The following is a 27,325-nucleotide window of genomic DNA, read 5'->3' as shown; positions in this document are numbered from 1 at the left end:
CCTGCTTCTGAACATAAAATATAGTTTTACCAAAAAAAGGGGGAAAAGTTCCAAACAAAACTATGAATTCTGTTTTGACATAATCACACTAGGCTACAGAATTAATTTACTATATCATTGCTACTGTACAGTGGACACCATTAAAAACAAAAAAAATATGCTGGAATTGCAGATTTTGTTAGTCTTGCCTTTAGAAAAAAAATGGAGTGATAGCAATCAAAAATCCAATAAATTAAAGGGGTTGTCTCGCGCCGAAACAGGGTTTGTTTTTTTTCAATAGGCCCCCCGTTCGGCGCAAGACAAACCCAAGGGATGGGTTAAAAAAATATATATATATTACTTACCCGAATCCCCGCTCTGCGACGACTTCTTTCTTCCTTCTCCAAGATGGCCGCTGGGATCTTCACCCACGATGCACCTCGGGTCTTCTCCCATGGTGCACCGTGGGCTCTGTGCGGTCCATTGCCGATTCCAGCCTCCTGATTGGCTGGAATCGGCACACGTGACGGGGCGGAGCTACGAGGACCAGCTCTCCGGCACGAGCGGCCCCATTCACCAGGCAGAAGACCGGACTGCGCAAGCGCGTCTAAAAACGCCAGAAGACAGCGAATTTAGACGGATCCATGGCGACGGGGACGATAGCAACGGAGCAGGTAAGTGAATAACTTCTGTATGGCTCATAATTAATGCACGATGTACATTACAAAGTGCATTAATATGGCCATACAGAAGTGTATAACCCCACTTGCTGCCTCAAGACAACCCCTTTAAGACTAGAGCTCATCCTGCAAAAAAGGCCCTTACAGAGTACTGGTGATGGGAAAAAAATGGTGCTGCTCTTGGGATACGGCAACACAAGTGTAAATCTTCAAAAAACATTTTGTTTTTACAAAAATAGCAAAACCAGCTGTGTAAGGCCGGCCTCACACCAACGGGGCGGATCCTGCATGCGGATCTCCTGCAATCATTCGCGGAAAGTAATTGCGAATGATCGCAGATGAGAGCGGTCATCCACGCAGAGAATAAGATCCTTCTCTTCCCTCCAGCCCACACTTCGGATTTTCTGTTTATCTCCATTTGAAGTCGCAAGTGTTTCTGACGCTCATACATATAGGCGAAGAAACAAGTCCATTGACTTCAAACAAATGACAGAATTCCTGCCCTCCCCCAATCCTTTAAAAAAAAAAAATATAAATAATAAAAATTTATATATATATATATATATGATGAATTATACACGCTCAAACAAATAAGATACTTCTCCCTCATAACAAGCCCTGATGCTGTGTGGGCGGAAAAAAATAAAATGTTATGGTTCTGAGAATGCAACTATGAAAAAAAGGAAGAATTAGTTCATTATTAATGACAGGAGATTCAGTGTTGACAATGTGTTGATCATGGTTGATCTACTCCCCCTCCCGTGCCATGAGTCCCCTTCCGTCTCCAGGTTCCTATGTCCATTCTGTAAAGCCTATTATCTGACTGCTGGTAGCAGCAGCTCATACAAGAAGGCTGCACCTATAGTCCTATACAGCACATAGGACTTCATCTATAAATGAAGCCCCTCGGAATGAATGTCAGTCTGTGGTTGTAATGTGTAAAGCCTGTAGTAGCAGCTGGTGTTGCGGCGCTGCTGACTGCGCCCGGTGGGAGCTGCAGCGCCATCACAGGCCACTGACACATTGTAATTTCCAGTTTCTTATGCAAGTCACCTGAGAGCAGTGCTGATAATGCTGGAAGCCGTTCAAGTCTGCAGAGGAGAGATCTATCGACTGCCGTGGATTGGATTCTGTCTTCTGTTTTGAGGTTATAAAAATAGCGAGTATTTGTCTGTTTGCCAATTGTAGTTTACACTGTAAAGACTCGTGAATGGAGACGTCTGATGCTGCATGCAAGGGATTTCATCCTCTTCAGCTTCAATGTATCAATGTGCTTTACTGTACTCTGCGGGAAACCTTTTGATAAGACCACCCAAAGCCGCACAAAAAAATTCTTTTTGGGGCAGGTTGCCTTTAAAGTATACTGAATGCAGGCTTAAAGGGGTTGTCTCACGCCGAAACAGGTTTTTTTTTTTCCCCCATAGGCCCCCCGTTCGGCGCAGGACAACCCCAATGGATGTGTTAAAAAGAAACCAAAAACAACATATTACTTACCCGAATCCCCACTCTGCGACGTCTTCCTTCTTCCTACTTCTTCCTTCACCAAGATGGCCGCCGGGATCTTCACCCACGATGCACCGCGGGTCCTTTCCCATGGTGCACCGTGGGCTCTGTGCGGTCCATTCAGGAGGCTGGAATCGGCACGCGCGACAGGGCGGAGCTGCGATGACCAGCTCTCCAGCACGAGCGGCCCCATTCACCAGGAAGAAGACCGCACAGCGCAAGCGCGTCTAAAAACGCCAGAAGAAAGCGAAATTGGACGGATCCATGGTGACGGGGACGCTAGCAACGGAGCAGGTAAGTGAATAACTTCTGTATGGCTCATATTTAATGCACGATGTATATTACAAAGTGCATTAATATGGCCATACAGAAGTGTATAACCCCACTTGCTGCCGCGAGACAACCCCTTTAAGGGGTTTCCCAGGACTTCAGTATTAATGACCTGTCATCCATATCAGGTAGGTGTGGGTCTGCTGCTCAGGACCCCCGCCGATCAGCTGCTTGAAGTGGCTGTGGCAGCGCTGTGGTCACTGCACTGCATACCAGGCACCATGCTGACATTTGTTAGCATTTCTTCCTGGTATTGGAGCTTCTTCCCATCCACTTTAATAGGGCTGAACTGCTGTCAACCATGTGACTGACTGATAAACATGTCATTGCCCAAGCGCCATAGCTGCCTCAATCAGCTGATTGATGGGGGGGTCACAGACTTCTGAGCCTCACTGGTCAGATACTGATGCGCCATCCTGTAGTGGACCATCAGTACTTTGTTCTCGGAAAACCCCTGTAAAGTGCTAAAGCGGTCAGCATAAGTGTATAGTATATAGGTAAACACAAAATACCTTGAAATACTCAAATCATGTCCTCAATGAGACAGCTTTGTATGTGGTAGACAGACTTGTATCGTGGAATTGTCCATTAGTTCCCATCATCTGCATAAGGGTGCTTTCACATCTGTATTGGGGATTCTGCTTTATTGCTTCATTCGGGGAGCAAGAAAGGGGAATCCCTGTGGATGAACGGTTCCGTCTCTAGATGCAACCGAACAACGCCGGACCCCATTGCTTATCGTGGGGGTCCGTCTGGCTTTTGGACGGAAGAGAAAGCGCTGCGTAAAGCACCTTTTCTTGCGCTCTTTTGAGCCAAATCTGTAATGGAGCCTCCAGCCAGAGGTACAAGTGCGGATGTGGAAGCGGCCTAACATGGTCTTGTCCTGTTTCTGGAATACACAAACTCCGTAGCCAAACTGTGGCTTCCCACTTGACCCTCTCAGTGACTTGTAGCACACGGTCAGATTTTTTTACACCAACCGGAGAGCCACAGGTTATCCAACATGGCGGTACAGCGTGGAGTCCTGCACCCCCTCAGACCCCTCTCCTCCTTCCCCCTGTATGGCTCCATGTTCTGCCTTTTCTCATTATATTGAGCATTACGGGTATAGGGTTCATATCATAGTGTGTAATTTCATCAGGACTTGACAGAAGCCTGATAACCCCCATTACAGTCAGTGGGCAGTCGTGTGCTGTTCATTGCTGTCATAGGACGGATCCGCTCCCAGCCAGGCACTTGTTTCCTTGCCATGTGAAGAAGGCCCGGTATGTCTTCCTCCAACTGGTGGCTCCTTCCCCAGCCGTACCAGCAGGCTGTGTTGCAGTTTATGGTGTGGGCTGGGGTTTGGTGCACCATGACATGTGTTGTACAAATAGCTTCGGCCGTTTCCCTCCTATGGCTCCCTCCTGTCCTCAGGTAGTCGGCCCCTCGCTCCCATGGGCTGTATTATATGAGCTTGCATCAGCACTGGGCAGGAGGGATCAAGAGGTTCGAGACTGTCAGGATGCCCTCTTCCATGGCTCCCCCCTCTACTAGATGCAGCCTTGCTGCCTTGTGTTGCCTTTCATGTCGTGGTGCCCGCCAGTGCAGATGAGGGTCAAATAAGTGCCATCTGGTCTTTACAAAGAGGGGTTCGGGAGAAAAAAGATCTGCTCAAATGGGGGTTCTACCGTCAGAACGAGAGGCGATCTTTTTAAATGCTGCATAGACAAGTTCGAAATCCTTTGCAGAAGAAGCTGGTCTTTATAGGGGGTGGTCTTCTGAAAGTGGCGGCCTTCTTGGGAGGATGTTAACTGTATATAGAACAGTAAAACCTCTGCATTTTATTTTGCAGTTATTACACCTGCATTTTTTTTTATTTATTTGCAAAATTATTTGTGCAGAGAAGGCTTTGTAGGCGAAGGGGGCGTGCGGGAGCTTCTGAAATCCAGTCCAAATCTGCACCAACAGTGGGAATTCTGAGTCTGTTTTGGATGTAGCATACATCCGCTACGTATAAACCTACCCTAAAGGAAAGGAGAGGCACTTCAGAACATACAGAACGATCTACAAAATTGCACAAATAGAATAAATTCTCATGCAACCCATCCGTTTCCAATGCATTTTTTTAATACAAGAAGGGGTATAATAAATTTGACTTTACGCCAGAACAGCTAATATGTCTCCCCTAGCCTCAGAGTCCAGATCTGGAATATCTAGCATCTATTTCCAGAGCAGTTTCTCCTATAACGGAGCAAAGTGTCGTGCTAAGTGGCTATAAAAGCTTCACTAAATGGGACTTCTGGGCCAGACCTTCCTAGCATTTGGCTTTTTAATGGGCCTTGTAACATGGATGTAAGTCAAAGCAGAATACAGCTGCACATACAGCGGTCGTGGATGAGACGGTTTCAGCCTTACTGGTTTGTCGGTTGCATATGCCATATATATGGAGTACTTGATGATTGCAACCCCTGTCATGTGGTGTATACGCTACTGAACACATGAGTATTAGAGAGGAGTTAAAGGCATCGCATAAGGATCCACAGCATAGGGATAACTTGCTGATCAGTGGGGGTCTCGTTGCAGAGAACCTTACTGATCCCAAGAACTGGGGTCCCATGTCCCACATCCTTCTCACTGTTGGATTACTGCGGAGGACACTGCATCGGGCTCTGGCTCTGCAAGTACACTGGTGCTCCATTCATTTTCAATGCAATAACCGGAAATAGCCGAGTGGTAAGCACTCGGGTATTTCCTCCAGCCACATGGAAATGAGTGGCGTTACGTCTGTGCATGCTAGGCCAGAGCTCCATTTATTTGGATGTTACTGCAATTATACCGCTGTTGCCAAGATTGGCAAGGAAGCCCCCACACCCAACGACTGTTATCCCCTGTCTTGTGGAGGTTACTTGTGATGCGGTACAAACCCTTTAAGTTGGATCAATACAACAATGGGTATCTCTGAAGAAACCGCAGATATACTCAGAGGGACCTAGGGGTTTATTGTAACTGTTCTACTGAGTTGATTACATTGTATTTTGCGGTTTGATGTTAGATTTCTTCACACCTGTTTACTGACTCCTGATGTAGGACTTACAAGCTGCCCATGAAACACTTAGCTCGGTGTCACACAGCTGTTTGTAAAAACTATGCAACATTTTACCGTGTTTTCAAATGCGTTCAACGTGTTTAATGCGCACACCGTAAATCGGTGGCGTGTTATAGAGCTCTGCAAGAAACTAAAATGGTACAGCATTCGATTAGCACGGCCGTAGAAATGCACAATGAAACACTCGTCTCTGAAGCCCTGTTGAAAACAATGGAGGCTCGGTACAGCCTTTTTAGCGGGTGCTTAAGGCGCTGTAAAAACACTGTAAATGCCTGTGTGAGAATGGCCTTAGCTTATGATATCCGGGCTTATGTATTCGTTAGGTGTTCTTTCTGTTTTTTAGTTTGTGCAGTTGTTGTGGTTTTTGCCTCTTATAATAAACCTTATAATGTAATTTGTAATGGGAAAAATTATATTTACATCTTATAGTAGTGTTGAATGGTTTTTGGGTCTTGGCTTTTTTAAATGTAGTTTGGAGTAGCTATTGATATATGTATGGTATTATGTGGGGCAGTATACATAACGGACAATGTGCCAAGCCCATGTTGTTGGGTGTCCTGTCTTTTGTCGTCTTGCCCTCAGCAGTGTATAGTAGGGTTCTGGTTGTGTGGCTGGATGAGAAGCCCTGGCTCGTATTGATGGCCTCACCTGCTGTGTACTTCACCCCCATTTAAACACACACACTAATCAAAAACATGATTAAAAGTGATCCGCGCTGGTGTCCCGCAATTCAAATCCGCCTGTGGACATTGGACCTAAGGGCCATTTTTGACAGGTAGGCTGTTGGGCACTTAAGTACCTGACAGTCGTTCCTGCGACTATTGCTCCTGTGCTTCCACACCGCAGGGGTGATCGCTCCGTGAATAGAGGCGGGAGCGGCCTGGAGATTGCCTTCGACCCACCGCTTCCATTAACGGTAAACAGCCGTTCATTGATGAACTGCCTGTTTACACAAGCACATGTCTGTTAAGGCCCATTTAGACAACGATTATCGATCAAAATTCGCTCAACAGCCATCTTTTGAGCGATAACCGTTGAGTATACACGCACGGCGATCATGCACTATTCGTTCAGTGATTTCTAGCAAGATTTTTTTCAGCGGGCGGCGCTGATAGTATTCTTTCAGCTGATATCCCACTGGCAGTTCTCAGCGGGACACCAGCTTTGAGAACAATGCAGCTGTTTGCATATCCAAAACAGCTGCTTTGTTTTGAGTGGTATTCCACTCTGCCTACATTAACTCTTAAGTATCTAATTAACTACTTAGTTTTGAGCAATCATCTTTGCATAACTCTATCACTGAAACTGCCGTTTAAGCAATATTTGAGCGATTATCTTTCAGTGTAAATGGGACTTGCAGATTTTTCAGCTGAATGATAAATGAACAAACAATTGCCCCTGGTAGCGTTTACACTGAAGGATTCAGTGAGAATTTTAACAATAAGGTACAGTGTAAAAGAGCTCTTAGTCTAGGCCACCGTAAAAAGGTGGCAGCCTGGCTGTTAGTGACCACGGTGAAAATGCCTATGGGCAGTCACTGACAATGGAATACAAAGTAGAGTGGGCACCATAGCGGTGATAGGGGACCCCATCATGATACAGAGTTCTAGCTATTTAGAATAGACAGATGTTAACCCTTTTCGTGCCTTTCCCTTGATCCCTTTGGCCAGTACTCCACCCCCCCAATTCCCCCCACAATGTATCTGGGGAAGAGTCCTGCACAGGTTCTCTGACCCTACTAAGGGGCTGGGACTAACGAGGGCCGGGACCCTTCTCTACAAGGACCCTCTAGAAGCTACATGTAAGGAGGGCATGGACAGGTGCTGAAGGTGCTAGTAATTCTAGCTGTTGTGGCTTGTAGTAATATGTCTAGAACTGTACATACCTGCAGTTATTTTGCGGCAGCAGTTAAGAAGAAGAAGAAAATAAAATTGCTCCCCTGTGTATTACATTACGCTTCCCTTCCTCTAATAGGATTTTCGTGATTCAGTAAATAAAGCTTAATTGTGCAGTGAAAAGTTTAAAAAAACAATCTAATTTTTGTATGAATTCTTGAGTTACACGATGTAATAAATGTACAGTATATGTGTAATATGGGTGAGGAGGATGGCGTTGGATCTCCGTGTAATGAGCTACATACTGATATGATCAAGCACTTAGCCTTCGGGAATGGTACCCGACGGACCTCATTGACTATAATGGTGGCCGTTGGTTTTACGTCCTGCTCTGAGATTTTCCCAGAAAAATGTAGTACAGCATGCAGAACTACTTTGTCTGCTGTATTGTGTGGCTCTGCGCCAGAGGCTTGAATGGAGATCATCTGCAGATACGAGCAGAACCCGAGGCAGGAAACGATCATACCTGATAATGGACGCTGTATTTCTGTGTATGGAGAGCAGCTGAACCGTTGACGACCTCCCCTTTAGCCATAATTAAACACCCTGGCGGTCGTGGCATTTCAGTCCGCGTTAACCCGCTCAAACTCTTACTTTATGCTGACGGCGTTTGACTCTGACAAGCCCTCTGATTTCCTCTCCCGAATCGCCACAGTACCCTTTCCACATATGGCATATGCCCGGATAGAAGTGAAATACCTCTATCTGAGGCCCTTCCTATCAGTATTGCACACATTATGGTGCCCACCCTCCAGACCTCATTTCCTACTCCTGTGTGTTTCTTTTGAAATATCCGAGGATGCATATTCCCACTTCGTACTCCGCCATATACTCTTCCAATTTCTTACACAAAACTGCTTAGTGAAAAAACAAAGAGAGACCCCCCCCCCCCCTTCCTCCCTCCCTACTAGAACGCACTCAAAATGTCACTCCTTAAGTACCTATATCTTTTAGAGCCCTTACCGGTTAAGATTCCTAAGGCAACCCTAGTATCTATTCAATATTTTAATTTTCTGGCCGTCTAAACTCCAGAGTATACCTGAATCAGTACTGACTGCTGGTGTCTACAGGGCGGCCTAGCCCTTCCCAGTGCTACTGGATGACTAGGCCATGCATCTCCGGCAGATTGCCTCCTGGACTGCGTTACTGGCCTTTAACACATTGACAGAAATGGAGAAGTTATGGCTGGCTTCTGCCCATCCCTCCTTGATTTGGGGTCCGGTGCCCAGTATTTGAAGCAGCAGTTATTTCACTAGAGAGATGGCGCCTTATTTCAGTTGGCATCTCTCCAGTTCCCATTGACTTCTGTTCTGTACACGCCTTCTCTTCCTAGTAGTCTTACACTTTCTATGTCCCTCTCACGGCGGTCTGCAGGACTATTCGGGTTCAATGATGGGGACAGGACATTTCCAAAATTTGAAAAACTATTCCAGAAGTATCCAGTTCTCTCAACAGCCTTCTTTAGCTATTACCAAATTTGTCACTACCTTCACTTCATCTATAGGTCAAGACCGTACCCCTTCCTAACCAATTTTGAGTGTATTTGTATGGAGGGTCCTTCTTGTAAGGCTTTTAGTACTTCCATTTAAAAATTTCTTTCTACAGTAAGTCTTCCCACTTTATATAAACCTACTTATGCTTAGATACATGAAGCGGCTTGATATCCCAGAGCATCGGAGAAAGCTCCTTAAGATCTGGACCGATGCCAGTAAAAACTCGAATTACGGGGAGAACTAATACGAAATCCTTATGGGACGGTATCATACTTCACTTTTACACAAATTCAACCCTGTATCGCTTGACCATTGTTGGCATTGCCAATCCCACAGAGGCAGCCTACATCTGTTCTGTGAAGGCCCTCTTGTCTAACCACTTAAGAACAGAAGTTCTGCTAGACCCTCCCATTTGTTTGTTAACTTTTCACCCCAAAGTTTTGGTAAGTAAAGTGCCAGAGTGCTCCAAATTTAACATGTCTTATAGCTTTGTGCTGGAGGATCTCTACACTCGCGTCGAAGATATTCACCAGATGGAATACCTGCATAGTACTGTGGACACATCTGATGCTGTTTGGCCGCTGTGGAGCTCCTGTTCTCCATCTGATGACCTTCTACTAAGAGGGCTCTCTATCTTTTATCAGCTTTCTCTTTACCCTTTTCAGTGCAAGATTTCTTTTCTAATTCTATTTCTTGCGCTTTTTCTATTTTCTTCCGTTTCTTAGAGAATCTGATATATAGATATACCGGTACGTACTGGTTTTTATAACCAAGTCTAAGAAGAATTACAGTTTAAAAAAAAAAAAAAAAAAAAAAGGCATCAGCCAGTGATAAAGAAAATGCCTTTTTCTCCACTTATGAAGATATATTAGGTTTATGATCTTTGTATAGTGTTGCTTAATGGAAACCAAGTTTCTAAGTAGTTGTTCTGTAGAATTTAATTATACAGCAGCATCATCATAGCAGAGTGCAGAAGGAACATTTGTAGCTCCACGTGTTTTGTAATCGCTTAAAACAAATAGAAGAATTTTAAGGTGGATTCACACACAAAAATGCGCCGCAAAGTCATCTCCATGCCTTACATGCGGATGTTGGTGCAGGTTTGCGGCGGAGATGTTGCACATTCTGCTCCTTGCATTGCCAGGGGTTATAATCAGCAGCAATCTTGTACAATTTCCTTATAAAAGTCTTAGGCCGGTCTCTCAAGACCGGATTTGAATTGCGGAATCCACGATGATCACCTGCGCCGATGATCTGTGGTAATCTGCACACATTGCAAAGACAGAACGTTCGCTTACATGCTCGGATGAGCAGATAGTGATTTTTCAATTTCCGCAAGTGGAAATAAAATCCCAGCATGTTTTACTTTTGTGCGGATTCCACACAGACTACTTCCATTGAAGTCAATGGAAGACGTCTGACCTGCAGCCCATCTGCCATTGACATTGCAGATAGCCGCGGGTACCTGTGTCATCACCTAGCAACGGCATGGGAAATACAAATATCTAAAAAAAAAAACTCTACTGTGCATGACCAATGGCTAGCGCCCACGGTCATCAGTAGTAAAGAAATTACAGGTTCACGGGGGCACGGCTGTGGTCAGTCTGACTCTGCTGCGGGCTGCAACCAGCCAGACACATGGATTTGTTTGTGGCAGATTTTTATAACCATTGTGAATCCGCTGTTTAAATCTCTCCTCCTTATGGGATTATTTTAGTTATAACCCTGACCACTATAGTGTAGGGCCTTAGAGGGAGAGGCTGGAGGAATTTGGGCCGTCCTTATCAGGGCAGTGTCTCCACTCAGCAGCATACATTAGTGGTCAAAATAGCGGAAACCATTTGGGGGGGGGGGGGGATGCATTTTTGTTGTTTGATGGTTCATAACTCCTTTTTATTTCTTTTTTTATAATACCATAAAATGATAATTTAATGTAGAATGTAATGCAACAAATTTTATGAAAGACTTGGTATAGACAAAGGTGGGAAAAAAAAGCAACAGAAACAAAACTTCTCTGCACCTCACTTACTACTTAGACCCGGGCTTATTCGAGCGTAATTGAATTGTGTATTACGCGCGCATAATGGTGAATAAAGTCAATGAAAGCACATTGATTGTCGTTGATCCCATCACACTTGGGTATATTCATTGCATATAATACATGCGGGGGGGAAACTCGTAATTTGCGGTAAAAATAGAAATTCACTGTGATAGAGCCCTGTTGTTCTTTAGGGGTTTGCATGAAAACTCTATACATGACGGCGTGTATGAAAAGTGACCACAAACGCGGTGATACGCATCTCCACAGGCCGGGACCATATGGAATATGAGCTCGGCCCTAGTAGGGAAACCTATTTGCACAGCATATTGTGCTAGCAAGATTGGTGTGTGCAATGCGCAGTGAATAGAACCGATTGATTACAGTGGGGTCTATCACATGCGTTGGCGCGTACAGTTTGGTCCTATTTTTGTGTGTGTTGTGCATGTCTTAATTTAAACTTAATTGCCCACTGAAGTCAATGAGAACATGCTTGTGGGGTTTTTTGTATTTGTTTTTTTGTGTGGGCAAATACCCAGGGCATGCTTGTGCTAAAAATGCAGTAAAATAAAATGCAAACACAGCGGGAATGTGCTTCTGCCCGTGTGAAGCCAGCTGCGCAACACCTTTCCATGGAGTCAACAGAGTTTTTTTTTTTGTTTTGTTTTTTTTATAAAGTTCTTAAGGTGTTCTTCTGTGAAACCAAGAATATATTATTGCTTCCATTGTGGTTTATTCAGTAGTCGCTGACAAGTTTCTGTAGATTTTCTGTGGTTAAGATCGGGGCCGGTCCAGGCCTTCATAGCCGTGGAATGCAGTGTCGTTCCCCCCCCCCCCTTCCCCCCCACGGAATCCACATTTTGCACACAGCAGCAACGTGACCTGGAGCGCAATCCTACTGAAATATCACTACTTCATTGCCTTCAGTTTGGGCCCAAGTATTTCATTTGTAATCTCACGTATTCTCCCTTTACCTTTTGCTGTCCCACATCCCCAGATCCTAGCAGTAACTGGGCGCTTTGCTGTAAGGTGATCGCAATGCAAAGCTTCTCCCTGCCATCACTGACTCTGGTATCGGCACTCTATCCTCGGTCATGGGGTTTAGCCCTCTGCAATACTTTGCCTTTGAGTGATATAAATGGCCTTTTCCCTGGATTTCCTACATTTGGACCCTATTCTATTGGTCTGCAGTGAACAGTCCTTCCTCCACTTCATGCTACACTTTCTATAGAGGATCTTCTGTTACCTAGACAATCCCCACCTGCGGTTCTACACCTTCTCCTGCCTTTATCAGTCTGCTTTTGTAGTCACCGAGTCATCTTATATAAATACATCCTTTGGTGATGTTTCCATTTGTTTTACTTCCAATTTCATAAGTGTAGCTTTTTTTTATTACAAAATTACTATTTTAGGCCACTTTCTTGATGACCGGTCTTGCTTTTCAGTTATCTTTATACTTCTTCTGTCTTTTATACTTCTTCTCACTTCAAGAAGTTCTACGGACTTCATTATACAAAGGAAAACCGTGACCAACTTGATAATCGCCCGAAGTAAAGACCGATGTTCAACTGGTATCTCCTAATTCAGGACTGTAAGAGCTGTGACCTCCTCGGCCCTCTGAACCGTTCTCCTCATTGGTTATATTCTCGTCAATTAAAGCCTCTTCATATCCACCTGGTTGTTTACTTTTTGCTGTTGGATTAGCCATAACTGGATACAATTTCAATGCATTCCATCCTAGACTAAATCTTCCCAATCATGTACAACTTCAAAACAAACTGGAGTTATGGCCACTGAATACCAAAAAATGCACTTTTCGCAATTTTAGCCACCAGTGCAACAAATGTGTAATGCCCCCCCCCCCCCACCCCCTTCTTTAAATGCAAACACTTATGTTTTATCTTTATAAAGGGTGTTCTTTTGCTGAATATTTTAGAATATATATATATTTTTAACATTATGTGATGTATAAATAACTTGCTATACATACTTGTTGCGTAGATCTCCATGTACGCAAATATCAGCACTGAAGCCAATTTCTATAATAAGGCTGGCTATCCACGGGCGGGGTGTCATTGTGAGATCCGCGGTGATGATAAAGCTCACACGGAGCTCACAAGACACGCTTTCCATAGGATAGCCATGGACAGCACAGCCTACTGCACACAATCGGAGAATCGTAGCAATTTTTCCGCTTGCATGATTAAAATCGCAGCATGCTGCGATTCTCCAGTGAGTCGATCATTAAAGGCCTTGTCCCGCAAATTAAAGTAAAGCTAAACACTTCTGTATGGCACATATTTCATGCACGATGTATATTACAAAGTGCATGTATATGGCCATACAGAAGTTATATACTTACCTACAGGGTCCCCCCCCCCCCCCCCCCCTGTGTTGGCGTCCCCGTTGCCATGCCACCGACCAAAGTCCTCTTCTCGCTGTAACCGTCGCGCTTGTGCAGAGACGAATCTTCTCCAGGATGGTCCGTGCGCACGAGCTGCATCCTGACTCCTCCCTCAACCGTCCTCTTCTCTGCGTCATCGTGTTGCTCCGCCTCCGCCATGTGGTGCCCATCAGCCAATGAGGTGGCTGGAATCGGCAGTACGGTGCACCATGGGAGAAGACCAGCGGCGCCATCTTCAAAAAGAAGATTCTGCCACTGAAGAACAGCTGTCTGAGGTAACTGTCCTGGATGCCAAAAAAGGATTTACTTTGCATTTTCTGCCCTTGGGTCGCTAGGGCCAAAGGGCAGAAAATTTTTTTCTTCATTTTGCCGCGGGACAACCCCTTTAATATAGGCTCATCACAGAGACCTTTTAGTGTCGTCCCCCCCACCTCCTCCCCCGCGGTGTAATATCGCTATTAATATTCCGTCTCGCCCGTGGACAGGCTGCCTAAATTGATAGAATAAAATATTGATTTACTAGAAGCTTTACAATAACCAGTTCATGAGAGAGAAGACAGTTTCTGCATTTTGGTCGATGGGCGGTGATAGAAAAGAAGTCTCACATCCGCAGTAAACCATGCCCATGTGATAGCTCCTGTACCCGTGTGTCGAGTGAAGCCCATCCGATGGCTGTTTTTGGACATCTAGTACTTTTTATAACTGTGTTGTGCCCTTCCTCTGCTTATTCCTCCTAAAAGCATATCATTAAATTGACAACAGGGCGTGTCTTTCCTTTGTCAGTGTATTGACCAGAGCAATGAGGAGTGGGGTCACACGTCTTGGAGTGGCTGCAGCAATGCGTGCAGTACAATGTAAGTGAACCCTGTGGACTTACAGCTATAGAATTCCACAGCAGAATAGAGGAAATGTTGAAACCCGCCGCATACACTATGCGGTGCGGAAATGCTTGCATACGGTGCGGAAATGTTTGCGTGCGGTGCCGAAATGTCGCAGATTTTGGCCAAGACGAGAATAATTCTTTGCGCTGTGGTTGGGAGAATGGAAACAGCAGGGTCAGGGTAATGGAGAATGGCGCAGCGCAGTGAGTTATGCTGTTTTCGTAACTCCTATTGACTTTTATGGGAATTACAGAAACTGTGTTAAATGTCTCGCTTTGCGGTTTCAGTAACTCCAGACCACCCCCTGCTGTCACATATTGGGAGGAGGGGTTTGGGCTTGGATCTGGAAATAGGTGCCGATCCCAGAGGTGAGGGCTGCATCGATCAAGCTTTTATGGCATAATCCCTTTAAATTGGTGCTGTGTTTTGAAGAAACTGCATAAGGCTTCGGCTACATCAAGACTTTGTAGCAAAACTTCCCAAGTTAACTATTAAGTGACTCCTGCAGTTGATAGGAGTGCACTCAGTTATATGCAACTCACTGCATTATCCTGGACTGAAAGTCTGGCTTGTAGCTTTAAGTGTGAAGTGGCATTACGAGAAGTCTCCATGTCGCCCCGGAATAAATCATCATGGCAAACAAATATACGAAACTTGATTGTGGATCTTATTAGAGAACAGCATTCCTTTCTCCACTCCGCTGTGTCCAGCACTGAATCTGGAGACCGATCTATGATGTATCGGGTGAAAAAGCGCACGATGATATAGTCGTAATGGACAAAAAATCGTGTGTTCTCCCATGCCTACAGCAGCTCATTCTAATAAACCACTTGGAGCTACGAGGTACGCTTTAACACTAGATGTAGTAAACTGGCATTTTCTGACTGATAATTTCATTTTTTCATATTACACACTGAAAATCTAGAACAAAGTACATTATAATGCGGGGCTCTGGAGTCGGACTCCGCAGCCCGAGAGGTAATAGACACCAGACTAATGATTTATGCAGAGTTTATTGAAAGTTTAGGTATACTTTTACTTGCCTACATCCGGTCTTCCTGTTCTCTCTAGCAGCTCTGAGATGAGTGCAGAAAGGATTATCGTTTCTCCTTAAGGAGAGCACCTAGATGGTGTGTGAGGAGACTTATAAGGCCACCCATGCTCCTCTGGGAAATATGCAGATGGGAAGATAGAACAATATCTCTGCAGCGCCACCTATTGGAAGGCAGGATTCCTTCAAGTCAATGTTAGACTTTTTAAATAAAGCTTTTAACAATAACTGGAATTTTTAAGCCAAAGCCAGAATAACCATACAAAGACAGATGCATGTCTATAGGCGTCACTAGCCAAGCCAGAAACCTAGTGCACGCTGAGGGGCAATCGGCCTGAAACTGCTGTCTATGCATGGCTATTCTGGTTTTGGCTCACAATTCCCAGTCATTAGCATAAGGCTTGTTTAAAAAGTTTGACGACTTACGGGAATGGTACCTTCCAATAGGTGGTGCTGCAGAGGTATTTCATCTGCCCATTTGAGATGAGTGCGGATATGCCCACTGCCCTCAGTGCCACTTTCCTCTTCCTCAGAGGAGGAGCTTCACTACTGAGCATGGGTAGTGGTGTATCTTGACGCCACCCGAAGCTAGGGGTGTGACAGCTGTCACCAGGAGTGAACGCCCCTGTCAAGCCCCTAGCTTAGGATTGGCTGCCAAGATACAGCAGTAAAGTGCAGAGGAGCAAGCAGGAGACTAACCGTCAGCAGAAGCAGAGATCCTGGCATTATTAAGAGGCCATGTGCAGTGATCCAGCGGTGCTGAACGGAGGCAGTCGGGAGCGCAGTGTACTGTGAGAGTGAGGCGGTCTGTACCGGACATGGCAGGCCGGCAAGGTAGTGGTGTGACAGTCGACCTGCGAGGCGAGCTAACAGTAGCGTGGTCCGGGGCTCCAAGACTCAGCAACAGGACATCATCTTCTGAATCCTTCCTGTGTGGCCAGGGAGCTGTCAGTGCAAGGTGCCACCAGCCGCCACGCTCCCTGATGTTCTTCCCTGCCTACTGTGGTCCCCGCTGTCACTTGCTCCCTGCTATTAGCAATCTGGGTTGGCAGCCGCGCTCCCTGATGGTGGCCCCTGCGGTCTGTGGTCCCTGCTGTCGGGAATCTGGGTCGCGGCCGCTGTTCTTGCATCTTGATGCCACAGCCAATCGGAACATAGGGGCTTGACGGGGGGGAGGGGGGCGTTAACTGCAACAGCGCCAGGTCAGCCCCTAGCTTCCGGTGGTGTCAAGATACACCAGTACCCTGAGCATTCGCAGATTCGTGAAGCACTAGCATAAGGATACTGAGTCTAATGGAGAGGGAAGACTATAACATCTATTGCTGTTTCCTCATCATCCTACTTAGCAGTTTTTTTTTTTTGTAATGGGGGATTAGATGAATAGAACATATTTATGGGACATTTCAAAACTTTCCTAAATTCCAATGAAAAATAATATGCAACAAATGCTGCAAGGAGTTAATTCTACCATATTTATTGTGCATGTGTTTTTTTTAATATAATTTTTTTCAGAATCCAGTGTAAATTGGTACTTCTACTCACTCCACAGCCCTATTATAATGAATGGGGTTTTCAGATACACTAGATGCCTTTTCATCTGCTGCTTTCTTCTAGATTTTCTGTAGATTTTACCTATGAAAGTGCAAGACTTCGCAGACATTCCCTGCATATTAACATGGGCTTAGGCTGTCCAAACATATAATGTAGATGGGTCTCAAGATAGCATAATGTGTATGGGGGGGGGGGGGGGGGCTTCCCAGCTGTCCTCCCGCAACAGATGCTGGATGCCGAATAGGATCAAACATGATGGAAAGTTATTCAAATATACTGAAATATCTAATTTTTTACCCGTCTTGAACCCACGCAATATTTGGTTATATTTTATTAGGTTGTTTGCCACCTTTTTGTTTATGCGGTGGCCACTGGGGACAAAGACAGTAGCAGTCTCCTAATCGGTCAACCACCCCGTGGGGACACTGTGACTTCCATAGCAGTGAGTAGAAGTTATAGCATAGTATAATGAGCTATGCTGGGGTTGGAAACAACGCATCTTGTTATGCTACACTGTTGGGTGGGTTCACACAGGGCGTATTCCCATCGGAAATCTCGCGGTTTGGCCGCAGCAAAAACCGCGAGATTTCCGCCGGGAGAACCGCCGCGGTTTAAGCCGCGGCGGCTTTGAAGCGGCCCGGCCGCATGCTTTTCCGTTGCGGCCGGCGCTCCCATAGAGGAGAGCGCGGCTGCGATGTAAATAAACAAAAAAAAAGAAAGTAAACAGACATGCTCAATCTTTTGAAGCTGCGGCGACCGCAGCCGCGGTTTCAACCGGATTTACCGTTGCGGATTTGCCGTCCCGTGTGGACAAGATTTCTGAGAAATCTCATCCACATGGCTGGCTAATCCCGAGATTAGCGGCCGCGGGCGGATCTGCTGCGGCAAATCCGCCCTGTGTGAACGCAACACCCATTCATTTCAGTGGCAGCTGTGGTATAATACAGAGTACTGGACTGTTCCCCTAAAACCCAACCACCTCTGGGGGCCTGGATGAGGCCTTGGGCTCCCCATTATAGAGATGAGAATTATCCTCCAGCCACAATGACCTTTTACTGTAATATTAATCTGATGTATGTCCCACAGTGAACGCTAAACAAAATACATTTGGTGTTGTCTTTTTTTTTTTTTTTTTTTTCATTCTTCCTCTCTCTAAAGAGGGGAGACAAGTTAAAGAGGCGCTCGTGGCCTGGAGAAGCAGAAATGGCCAGACTGCACACTGTGTATTTGTATGGGTAGTCTAAGGTGTTACATGCTGCTCAGACTGGACAGCACTGGTCAATCAAAGCAGGTGTAGTATCTTAGTCTAATGCTGCACACTAATACAGCCAGAGAAGCTGGGGTGGCCATCTTTGTTTCTCCAGGGGCACTTTAATATTCAATGTTATATATTAAAATAATGTCATGGGGAAATACAACAGATGTCAACAGAAGAATATACAGCCTGGCTTTTATAACGAGAGAAAATGAAAAAAAAAAGTGTCCCTTAAAGGGCTTGTCCAGCCTTAAACTATTTGGGGCTATCCTCAGGATACATTGGTGGGGTCCATTGGCTGGGATCACTGCTGTTGAGCTGTTTGATGGGTTAGTGCACTTGGTCACGGAACTGATTTCTGCAGGAAGCAGACAGCTCCATTCCCACTGCTGTGGCCAGGCCTGATATTACAGGTAACGTTTCTATTCACTTCAATGAGAACTTTGCCACTGCTGTGAGAATGGAGCCGTCTGCTTCCTGCGGAAATTGGCTCTGTGATCAAGTTCATTGGCATGGTGAACAGCTCATCAGTGATGTACCCCTGCAGGTCTGCTACGGATTGCCTGTCCCGAGGGCAGCTCATCGATAGTTTGGGTAACCCCTTTAAGTCAGCAAGCAGACAGCGTAGGCCATAAGGCTCATTAAAATGTACAGCTTTTCTGTTTTTTGAATTATATAATTTCTGTGCAAGAATCCCGCAGCTTTGTGTGTTGATGACTGCTGCACCGACCGCCCTGGCATCACTGATGAATAATTTATCCACCGCGGAGCCGCATGCAGTTGGGTACACGGATGAAATAGACCAGCAGAAAATAAGCTTATATTTAGTGTATATTCTGAGTTTCCAAAAGCAAATTCTATTTATTTAATGTCTTAAGCTTGGAGCAGCGCCCCGACCTGCAGAAGCGCAGTAATGACGATGGACGCTTCACATTTAGTACTGACATCTTTCATTGTTTTTTTTTGTTTGTTTTTTTTCTTCAATTCCAAACAATTTGCAGTATCAAGAAAAAAGTGGCTGAAAATTTGCATATGTTTTCTATACAAGTCACATGACTGCTGCGGTCACACTCTATACTTGCTGAAGGGGTCATGTGATAAGTCTGTGTTGTCCACAGCCTTTTGGTTTCCTAGTTCATGGTTTGCATGTTTTTGGCCAGTCTTTCTTGTGATGCCATATTAATTGTGAACTACGGTAATAAGTTGACTTTTGATGCTTTTTTTTAACTAAATCTGGCCTTTTTTCTGGTTTTTATTTTTTTAGACTGATTTATTACGTAAGCCGTAGGTCATCTTTTATACTTTTAAATATATTTTATGCTTAAGAGCCGCATAGAATAAATTATGGGGTTAAGTAAAATAGCCATTCCAAGCATCATGGGACAAGTTTTTAGGTCTTGATTCGTGGGCGTTAAAGGATCAGTCTCATTGGCCCATGTTCCAAGATGGCTTTACAGTGGAGCTCTGCACAATGGCGGATGAGCTAAAAAGTCTGCAAGTCCTTCAACTGGTACTGAGGAGGAGGAGGAGAATTGAATGTTGTGGGATGAGCAGTGAAACTTTGAGTTTACTCGGAATATATTGTGTTAGTTACAGGGTAATGTCAGTACAGGAAACTGTTCAAGCGGGTTCATTCAGAAACCGATGGCTTTGGTAGAATATGATGACTCCTTGCTATTGCATTATGCAAAGATGATCAATACCCAGATCAATAATACTGATGCTTGCATCATTTACAAAGGGACGGCCGGAGAAGTGTGATGATAAAAACCATTAACAATGCCTTAAACAACAAAGGGTTCTTTTTAATGGGTGGCTGATCCTTGTTTAATAAACGGGAGGAAAAAAACATGTTCTGTTGGGTTTTATCACGCACCATTCAAGTCAGTGGGCGCGTGAGAAAAACAGATTTTTTTTTCATGTACCTATTGGCTTTAATGGGAGTGTTAAATTGCATCAATTTGGCCAACTTCCTTTTTTTTCCTCTTTCTCATAGCCCTGAAAAACACTTTAACCCCATAGTACCAAAGACGGTCTGCGCCTTAATGACAAACTAATTTGTTTTTTCATTGTCTCATTCCAAGTTCCATAACTGTTTTGTTTTTTTTCCCCCCCGATCAACATAGCCATATAAGAGGTTGTATTTTTAATAGTACCCATGTAGTACATAGAGTGTGTTGTGTTACATTTTTATAATGGAGGGATTGGGGTAAAATATTCCGCCATTGTATTTTAGATTTCATTTTTTATGATTATAACATTATTTATTCCGCATGCTGATCATCTTCTGTCGGTCAGCATGAACTGGGAGATACCAAGTTTAGACGGTTTTTGGTTTTGCGTGTTTCTCCCCCCCCCCCCCCATTTTTGTACACTAACAACTTTTATAAAGATGTGCTTTTGTGTTTCTGCGTTCCAAAAGCCATAAAATCTTTATTTTTCCGTGGGCTGAGCTCTATTGGGGCTTGTTTTCTTTATGGGATGAGTTCTAGTCTTCATTATGGGAACATATATCATTTTGTTCAACTTTTGCGCAATTTTTTTCTAAAGAGAAAGTAAACACAATCTGTAATTTTTGACTTGACTTTTTTATTTTTGTTTTTCAGTGTGTGGTGTAAAATGTTCAGTTCTGCAGTTCAGTACGGTTATGTCTATATCAAATTATTTTTTTTTTGTAACTTTTAAACATATACTTTTTAATTACATTTTTTTTTTGTAGCGCTGCATCCAAAAATGCCTAACATTTTTATCTTTTCCATCAATTATGCTGTCATAGGTTTTTGTATAGTGTTTTTTTTTTATGGTATCATTTGTTGAGACATATAACTTTTATTACTGTTACCATACTTCCATCTTCAGGCCTCTGGATGCCCTAGCAATACACCGGGCCTCAGATCATATTGTGAGGGTCTGATGGGTGACAGAAGGAGCCTCCTATCTCTGTCAACCCTATTTCATGCCGTGGCTGCATTAACTGGGGTGCGTAAGTTGGTAAAACAGTGTGGATCAGAGGTTTCTCCTGCTCCCACTTTTAGACCAAGTACCAGGCCTCTGATGCAACACCTTAAAAAGGTGCATGCATCAGAACAAGGCTCTTTAATGACGGCCTTAAAAAGGTAAATGGACAGTCGTTAAGGGGTTAAAAATGGACAAACGCAAGACCTACACTTGCATTGAAATCACTCAGTTTTTCACTGACCACATGCGCACCTGAATGTAGTCTTGGGCTGTGGAGTTGCAGAGAGCAGCTCTAGCTTTGAAGGACCAAGCATGTCTTAGTTCCAGTTGGCACCATGCCCCTATGCTGGTGGGCAGAGGTGTTATTTTTTTCCTTGTTCAACACAGATTCTGTGGAATGAATATTTGTCTTTACCGCTCATATCTGCCCGTATGAAGCTGCCGCTTATCACCTTATCAGCAAGCAAATGCTCATTTGTCGGGTGATCGCAACTTGTATGCGGCACCCAAAATCTGTCGGCAGCTTGTTGGTGTGCAAATAGTGATGTGATACTGCCAACCATGGAGCAGTGTGTTCTAGAGCGCTCGTAGAAAGGCACGCTTGGGCACATACGGTAGTGGTTCATCGCTCCGTGTAAATTGCACTCACTGAACCCTGATTGATGACTGGGGCTCATTCCTGATGGAGGTCTTTATAGATGGATTTTCTAACACTTCTGCTGCGTTCCCTTTAAATACTGCTGCTGATTGCTGGGATTCACGCAGGGGGGACACAATCTATCATCAGCTTAAAGGGGTTGTCCCGCGAAAGCAAGTGGGGTTCAGCACTTCTGTATGGCCATATTAATGCACTTTGTAATGTACATCGTGCATTAAATATGAGCCATACAGAAGTTATTCACTTACCTGCTCCGTTGTTAGCGTCCTCGTTTCCATGGTGCCGTCTAATTTTAGCGTCTAATCGCCCGATTAGACGCGCTTGCGCAGTCCGGTCTTCTCCCTTCTGAATGGGGCTGCTCGTGCCGGAGAGCTGCTCCTCGTAGCTCCGCCCCGTCACGTGTGCCGATTCGAGCCAATCAGGAGGCTGGAATCGGCAATGAACCGCACAGAGCCCACCGTGCACCATGGGAGAAGACCTGCGGTCCACCGTGGGTGAAGATCCCGGCGGCCATCTTCGCAAGGTAAGTAAGAAGTCACCGGAGCGCGGGGATTCGGGTAAGTACTATCCGGTTGTTTTTTTTAAAACCCCTGCATCGGGTTTGTCCCGCGCCGAACGGGGGGGGCTATTGGAAAAAAAACCCCGTTTCGGCGCGGGACAACCCCTTTAATTCCAGGGTGATGCTTCTAACAACAAAGATTGTAAGAACATGGCCTACTACTTAAAGGGAGTCTGTCAGCTTGAACATGCCTTACAGTCTGCAGGCAGCATGTTAGAGAGCAGGAGGAGCTGAGCAGATGGATATATACTTTTATGGGGAAAGAGTCAGTGGAACCTGTATTTTATTCCTTATGTATCTTTTATTTTGAGCTGAGTGGTCCAATGGGCGGAGCTATCAGTGATTGACAGCTGTGAATGACTGTACATACAAGGGTAGCCGTCAGTCACTGATGGCTCCGCCCACTGGACTGTTCAGCTCAGAATAAAACCAAAATTCTAATGAACCTTTCCCCGTAAAAGTATATATCCATCCGCTCAGCTCCTCCCGCTCTATAACCTCATGCCTGCAGAATGTCCGCTGGAACCTCCTGTCCAGATCACCCAGCACACCCGTGTCTCTGCCATCATGATAGTGTCACTTTCTGTGTTCCCTGCTCCCTCCGTTGACTCCTTTAGTTATGGGTCATGTGACCATTATGTATACAGCTACCATCAGCTTTCGTAGCCAACGTCCTACTCCATCCCTTGCTGTTAATTCTTGCCTTTATTTTGTCAGTAGGCACAGGTTACACATGAAGTCCTTTTTCTATAGCCCTTTTTTCACGTTCTATTGTGAATGCTATGGATAAAAATGGCTAAAATAAAGTGGTATCTGTAGGCTGCTGTCATGTGCTGCCGTCCTACAACTCTGTAGACCATTTATTGTATACGCTAGACTGTGATCTAACCACTAACAGAGCTACTTATATGTTATGATGCTCCTGACATGACCCAGGAGACTCGGGGTCAGATGAGGACATCCCCACTTGTCTGTCCTGGTTGGCATACTACTGGCAGTGACGGGCTGCCCACAACCAACACTCGGGCATTGATGGTCTGCGAGCTGATATCAGAGCCTTGTCTGCAGGGTTCAGCTGAGGATGTATGCTTCTTAAACAAAGTAAACTTAAATGAATCTATGATACATAGCCACCTAGTGGCCGCCACTAAAATAGGTTGGAAGTTAACTGTTTCCTAGTCCTGCCAGCTGTTTCTGATTCCATTGATGTGAGCTAGCCGTACAGAGTATATTCCAGAGCTGATATTTGGGACATTTTAAGAAGTACTTGAAACGACCCAATATAGTAATGGTTAATAAAACCGACGCAACGAGAAGAGCCTGTGCAGAGGAGGAGGAGTTGTAGGCGATGAGTAAAGAGTGTTCCTTAATGTATACTGTCCCTTTTAACTTGCTCGATATTTAGGTTTGAGCTAAGGTCTTTGATCTGATTGACGGAGTCTCTGTAAAGACCTTTCATCTTCTGATAGGCAGCCACAAGGGAGTGTGACGTAGCCGGCGGTGATTACCCAGCAGCAAGTACAGTGGTTTGTGCCGCTCGCTAGCACCTCCACTTCACAACTAGAAATGTCAATGAGATGAGAGGAAAGCGCTTCATCTGTTACTAGAGAATAGAAGAAATACAAGTAGGATGAAGCTTATGTCACAAACTCATTGTTTTCACTCATTCTAGTATGATTTTACTTTTGTGTACTTTTTTTTTTTAATTAAATGCTCTTTATTAAAGTTTTCAATTATTTAACAACTTAACCAAAACTACCCCTCCCCCCAGCCCCTCCACCCATTTTTACTTTGTGTATTTTTAGCTTCTGTATGATATATATTCATCCTATATCCATTTTAGACATGTGTTTAGTATGAGTGTAGATTGAGCAGAGTTTGGCATTATTTGGGTGGACATATTTGACTTTTAGTACTTTTTATATACCTAGGCTTAGGGATATCCGGTAAAGCCTTTAGTTTATTCCTGCACCCTGGACGTTACTCCTTTAAGCTGAGGATATTTCTGAATGGATCTGTGAGGCTGGCTAGGTGTATTTACACAGGGGATGTAAGTTGTGTCCCAGATTCTCGAGCACAAATCGCACCGCACACACACACACCATACGTGTGCTGTCTGATATGCAAGGCACCACATATTGCAAGTCCTATTATTGTGTGAGGCTCGTACATGAATAGAACCTGCAGCAGATTTTTCAAACTGGCCATCAGCTCGATTGCAAAATCTCTTGTGCATGAACTCTTGCAAGTTCTGGCCATATTGCAATCAGACAGCCCTCTCATGAGGATATTGCCCACAAATGTATTAAAGGCTCCTTCACATCAATGTTTTGATCTCAGTGCTACTGGTGTATCTTGTCTCCACCTGAAGAATGGCTGGAGAAACGGGCTAGCCAGGTTGACATTGAGGTGATACCCCCAGGTGTTGATTGGCTGATGTACACCAGTAGCAGGCCCCGCTGTCAGTTTCCCCATCACCCTCTCATGTCGCCTTCCGAATCCGCTGTCAGTGTTAGCCTGGGCGCACTTGAATGTCAGCTGTTGCCTCAGCTGTTACCGCAGTCACTGTTTTCCCTGATGCCTTTTCCCATGTTGGCTCCGGTGTTAGTCTCCCCGCCAGCCTAGCATGTGCGGTCCTGTACACGCTGATACTGCCCTTGCAGCGGCACTCCCATCTAAGCCACTGACTACACTCTGCCTCTAGCAATCGGCTTGCGAACTGCGGTCGCGGGCTGCTTGTCACGCTCTGCCAAAGGATGTTGCCACCAATCACCAGAAGCGCCGAGAGCGGACAGCTGCTGCCACTTGAAGCGCTATCTCTTCCTTGCTGGCGTATGTGGGTGGGGGCTGGAAGAGTCGCCTGCAGCGGGAGGCGGAGGCAAAACAGACGGCCCTTGCCGGTGCTGTGGGGTGCTCCAAAGCTGGCACTATGAAGGGGGAGCCTGATGGTACGAAAATTAAACCGCAGGGAAGGTCAAGATCCTGTGTGGCGCCCAGCAGGACCTCAGCCAATCCAGAGCTTTCGCGGGCGTGAGCAAGGCATTACCTGTCACTGTGCCGGTCTCCACCCATATTTCTGGTGGAGACAAGATGCACCAGTACCAACATCAGTTTTGAACAGATCTGTTAAAAAAATTTTTTACAACCGTTTTAACTTACTGTTTTTTAATCTTTTGCTGTTGCAAACTTCTGTTTGCGCTCATTTAACTAGTGATTAGAGATGAGCGAGTGTACTCGTTAAGGGATATTACTCGAGCAAGTATGGGCATTTTCGAGTACATGCCTGCTTGTTTCAGCAGAACTAACCTAGTCGAAGCATAGAAAGTCCTAGTGAAGTTAATAGGACCTAAAGTGGAACATTTTTTTCCGTTTTTGCAGTTCCTCTTACAGAAATGCTAAATGTAAATTTAAAAAGCGGTGTTGTGAACGAGCTCTAATTAATAATTGCAACAAATGGGAATAATCTAGGGATTGACACTTAAGTAATACCCTGATACAAATTCCTAATGTTGTTTCTACTCCTTTTCTAGGTGTTTCACGGAGCCGTTTCCAATAAGTGAACCTGAAGCAAACATTTACAACAATTCTCATCGGGATTACACCTCTTCTACAAAGAAACCTGTGCAGAGATGATTACTTCGGAGCTGTCAGTTTTGCAGTGAGCTCTTGTTTTGTACCTGGAGTATTTGAAGTATAACTTTCATGATTTGCAACAGTTAAAGAAAAATCTATTGTCTGTTATCTTCGTAGGGACTCCACAAATGAGAGCGCCACGGTACACACAGATATGTCCGCCGTGGCCAGCGAAATGAGCTCGGATATTGTGGAGGACATAGAAGTTAAGGGGAAGAGAAAAAGAGGGCGTCCAGGAAGACCTCCGGTACGTGTCGCTGTGAGGGCTGCATGATGGGAACAGTTACATGGAAGAATGCTGGTTCTCAATCACTCCTTCTCTTTGCAGTCTGCCGTCAAGAAACCGCGAAAAACCCCAGGTGAGCGGAGTCGGGGAGAGACAGGAGCTAGGGGAAGAGGAAGGGCAAATGGACATCCTCAACAGAATGGAGAAGGTGACCCGGTCACCCTCTTTGAAGTAGTGAAAATGGGCAAGAGTGCCATGCAGGTAAGTGGTAACCAGTCATAATTGCCAGTCCCATTGTCTTAAACATTTTATTAATTCGGTTGCACCCAATTTTATGCTACCTACAGACTGATAATCACATGAATGCATTAAAGAACCCTAAGCATCGTCAATCCACAAAAAAGTATCCCAGCTCTTCATGTCCTTCTTTCCTTTGATCCCATTTTCTAATATATTACAATTAAAACTATTAAAGATTTTAAGAAATCTATGTCCCAAGAGCTCATCTGTGTCCTCCTGGCTGTAAGACAACTGGCTGCAGCAGGAACCCCCCCCTCTGCTTGCAGTAAGTCAAACAGGTAGTTAAGCCCCACCCCATAGTTAAGCTCCGCCCCTCATGTCATCTCTACCTTAGTATGGTACAGATCAGCTAAAATAATCCCCTGTTCTCTGTAGGATCTTGACAAGACTGTTTCAGGAACATGCAGAAAATGCTACAAGCTGACCGCAATATCTTCTTTCTAGGCTTAGTATTCCTTTAATAAAACTTATAGTTCCAGTTCGTATTTTTTTAATAACTTGAAAATGAAACAAATGAGAGTTTGTGCAGAAATACTTATTACTATAATATTCAGTACTAATAATTAGAGATGAGCGAGCATACTCGCTAAGGGCAATTACTTGATTGAGCATTGTCCTTAGCGAGTATCATCCCGGTCGGGAGAAAAGATTCGGCTGCCGGCGCGGGTGACAGGTGAGTTGGGGCCAGGAGCGGGGGGAGAGAGGGAGAGACGGAGAGACAGATCTCCCCTCCGTTCCTCCCTGCTCTCCCCCGCAGCTCCCCGCCAGCAGCCAAATCTTTCTCCCGAGCGGGCAGGTACTCGCTAAAGGCAATGCTCGATCGAGTAATTGCCCTCAGCGAGT

The 27,325-nt window shown here is 44.9% G+C and overlaps 1 protein-coding gene across 2 annotated transcripts in view; it reads left to right on the top strand.

The window, feature by feature from the left end:
* The window catches only part of STAG1 (STAG1 cohesin complex component), a 134,376-nt gene that overhangs the window by 63,396 nt on the left and 43,655 nt on the right, over positions 1 to 27,325 (top strand). For both annotated transcript variants that reach the window (XM_066598060.1, XM_066598049.1), the window contains exons 2-4: positions 25,854 to 25,981; positions 26,074 to 26,203; positions 26,285 to 26,443. In XM_066598060.1, coding sequence (XP_066454157.1) covers positions 25,953 to 25,981; positions 26,074 to 26,203; positions 26,285 to 26,443 — 318 coding nt within the window. In that variant the 5' untranslated portion in view covers positions 25,854 to 25,952. The remainder of the gene's footprint in view (positions 1 to 25,853; positions 25,982 to 26,073; positions 26,204 to 26,284; positions 26,444 to 27,325) is intronic.

This window comes from Eleutherodactylus coqui, chromosome 1 (assembly GCF_035609145.1).
Source record: "Eleutherodactylus coqui strain aEleCoq1 chromosome 1, aEleCoq1.hap1, whole genome shotgun sequence".
NCBI classification, from domain to species: Eukaryota; Metazoa; Chordata; class Amphibia; order Anura; family Eleutherodactylidae; genus Eleutherodactylus; species Eleutherodactylus coqui.
Note: the sequence above shows the minus strand (reverse complement) of the source record. Positions and strands in the feature narration are given on the sequence as shown.